This window comes from Phaseolus vulgaris, chromosome 5 (assembly GCF_051622355.1).
Source record: "Phaseolus vulgaris cultivar YP4 chromosome 5, ASM5162235v1, whole genome shotgun sequence".
In the NCBI taxonomy this organism is placed as follows: Eukaryota; Viridiplantae; Streptophyta; class Magnoliopsida; order Fabales; family Fabaceae; genus Phaseolus; species Phaseolus vulgaris.
The window spans coordinates 29,354,830-29,357,773 of NC_143502.1; the positions used below are offsets into that span (position 1 = coordinate 29,354,830).

The window sequence follows — 2,944 nt, forward strand, 5'->3', positions numbered from 1 at the left end:
TAATAAATATTAACAATATGAATAATATTAATAATATGAATATAATGTTAATAATAATATTAATTATAATATTAAAAATATGAATAATATTAATAAATATTAAAAATATAAATAATATAAATAATATTAATAAATATTAATAATATAAATATAATATTAATATAATTTATTTTATTACTATTATTAATAATATATGAATATAATTTATTTTATTATAAATTGTATTAACATGAATAAATTATATTAACATGTATAAATTATATTAATATGTATAAGTATAATAAAAATGACAATATAAACAAAGAACTTATCTAAATTCGAGGACTATTTGAGTCTTACATACGGATTTTAACATTATGTAATTCCAATTTTTCTTGTAGTAATCGTCCTCTTTATCATAAACTTCATCCCTTCTATGAACCTATTGAAATCAAATATCTTCCTGCTTTCATTTCTTCCAAAATTTACATCCTACGCTCCTCCTTATTCTTAATAGCATTAAAATAACCTACTAAACACCAAGTTTTACATGCCTTCTTATCCTTTAACTTAAAAAATCCTGCCATAAGATGATTTTGTCTTTGATGTTTCAAGGAGTACACATTTATAATAACAACACATATAATCTTATTTAAGAAATTTCCAATTAAAACCACGACATGCCTACTATGTATAAAATCAATATTATTGAACCCCACATATATGAGTTATGAGTTTGCTTATATTAGATAATTTAATTTCTCGGATGTATAACATTTTGATCCCTTCCGATACAATTAGCTCTTTTATCCACTTTACAAGTTGCCGACCATCTAATGCTTCTAATCTGACCAAGACATTTTTTTTACCCATTACATTCAAATCCAATTTTCATTTTTAACTGAAGCTAAAGAAAATAAAATAAACAATACATATTACAAAATAGAAAATATCTTGCGGCCAATCATTTATAAAAGAAAAACTAATAATTAAATAAAATATAATAAAATAATACACACAAAAATGAATAATGAAAAAGTCAACTAAATCCATCAAAATTAAGCAGAAGAACAAAAGCAGCCACACAAAAACTGACAAGTGCACGATGGCATCCACGGAATTCGGGTGTGCCGGACGGGATCACCTCCGGGTTTTTACCGCCGAGTCTGACGGGTTTTCTGTACACTTTCAACCCGGAATTGTTCATTTCCACATTTGCCCCTCCCCACAAACGATGCCGTTTCGTGTACCACCAAACAATCTTGTACTTCACCGCCGTAGTGAAGTCCACGCGGTACACCACCTTCTCGGCAACTGCCTCGGTGAGGTTAACGCCGCCGTTGAGGGAGCCAGGCTTAAAGGCTTTCTTGTCGTGGCCCTGGTAGAAGCGCTCCACGGTGGCGTTCCCGAGGGGGCGCGTGGTGTTGACGCTGACGAAGATCTTGAAAGCGAGGTGAACGTCGTCGTATTTGATTCCGGAGTCCTTGTTGCCGTTGACAAGCTTGAGGGTGAAGAGGATGGTGGTGTTTACAGGGGAGGAATTTAGGGTTTTGTTGAGGGCAGGAACGTAAATTTTGTCAAGGTAGAGGTGGGGTTCGTCCACACTCATACTCAGCCACAGAAACAGCGCCGTTAGACCTAATGTTATAAGGAAGGTGGTGCAGCGTATGCAGCAGCTCTCCTGCGCCGCCGCCATCTACGGTGGCCGGATTGTCGTTTAGGTGCTGTTTTCTGCTATAATGTGTTGGACGGAGTTAAGGTGTTGGTTTTATTTATAGTTTGCAAGCGCTGTTGGGAAGTTTCCAACGAGTCTTCTTAGATCCTTCTACCACCATTACATACGAAATTTTCATGAACTCGTTTCTCCTATGCTTTCTCACACACGAAGAAAAAGAAATGGAAAAAAAAAGAAAAATTGAACATGTTTAAGCACAAACTTTATATTTATCTCACTTAAAACTAAATAATTAGCAATATATCAACCTATATTAGTTTATTTTATTTGAATCTTAACCAGTGAGTTAAAGCTTGAAAAATAAATAGAAAAGAATCCTTTTAAGTGAGAGTATGATACAATAATAATAAAACAAAACAAGAAAAACATAAAGCAAGTTGTACGGAAGGACGCGTTCAAAGTTTTTATTTCTTACCTCTCTCTGTACCGATGATAAATGAACGAGTGTCCGTTTGTTTTTGAGCGGAGAAAGGCTACTGTTCACAGAGAAAATGCGAAAATCAAGTAATAAAATATATTAAAACACAAAAATGAAAAAGTTTTTACCCTCTACACTTTCTTTGCAAATTTGTGAAGAAAGTTCTATATATTTATATTTCTTTAATTAATTAATTGTAAATTACTTTTCTATCCTTTTTATTTTAAACTCAAGTTATTTTATTTTTATTTAAGTAGAATTATAATTTAAATATAAAAACATAATTAAAATTAAAAAATATTATTATAAAATAACATAATTAATTATATTATATATATAATAAATTATAAATATAAATAATAATAATAAATATATTTTTAAGAACAAAGAAATAAATTTATATAAAAATTATTAATTACAAAAAATAAAGATAAAAATAATTTTATTTAATATAAAAATGAGTTTTTATTAAATATTTATAATTATAAATATTTTAATTAAAATAAGTATAATTTATAAATAAATAAATTTTTTAACAATTTTTAAATAAAAGGACAAATATGTAAAGTTACATTTTTATTAATTAAAAAAAACACAATTTCAATCACACCCATTACATCATTCATAAACTTTCCTCACACTTTCCCCACTCTTTATCTTAATCCTAACATCCTAACTTTCTTTATACTTTCTCTTCAAATCATCTCAAATCCACTCCCTCATTTTCACTCTCTAATCCAAACAAAGCATTAAAGAAAAAGAACATTAAAAAATAACTATATTTTAATTATATTTATTTTATTTTTTAATTT

General features: G+C 28.7%; 1 protein-coding gene across 1 annotated transcript; it reads right to left on the reverse strand.

Annotated features, from left to right (window-relative positions):
* Positions 1–946: 946 nt before the first annotated feature.
* Positions 947–1,907, reverse strand: LOC137835321 (protein NDR1). Its single transcript, XM_068643788.1, has one exon. It carries the CDS (start codon positions 1,673–1,675, stop codon positions 1,019–1,021), a length of 657 nt encoding a protein of 218 aa, XP_068499889.1. The 5' UTR covers positions 1,676–1,907; the 3' UTR covers positions 947–1,018.
* Between the last annotated feature and the right edge of the window lie 1,037 nt (positions 1,908–2,944).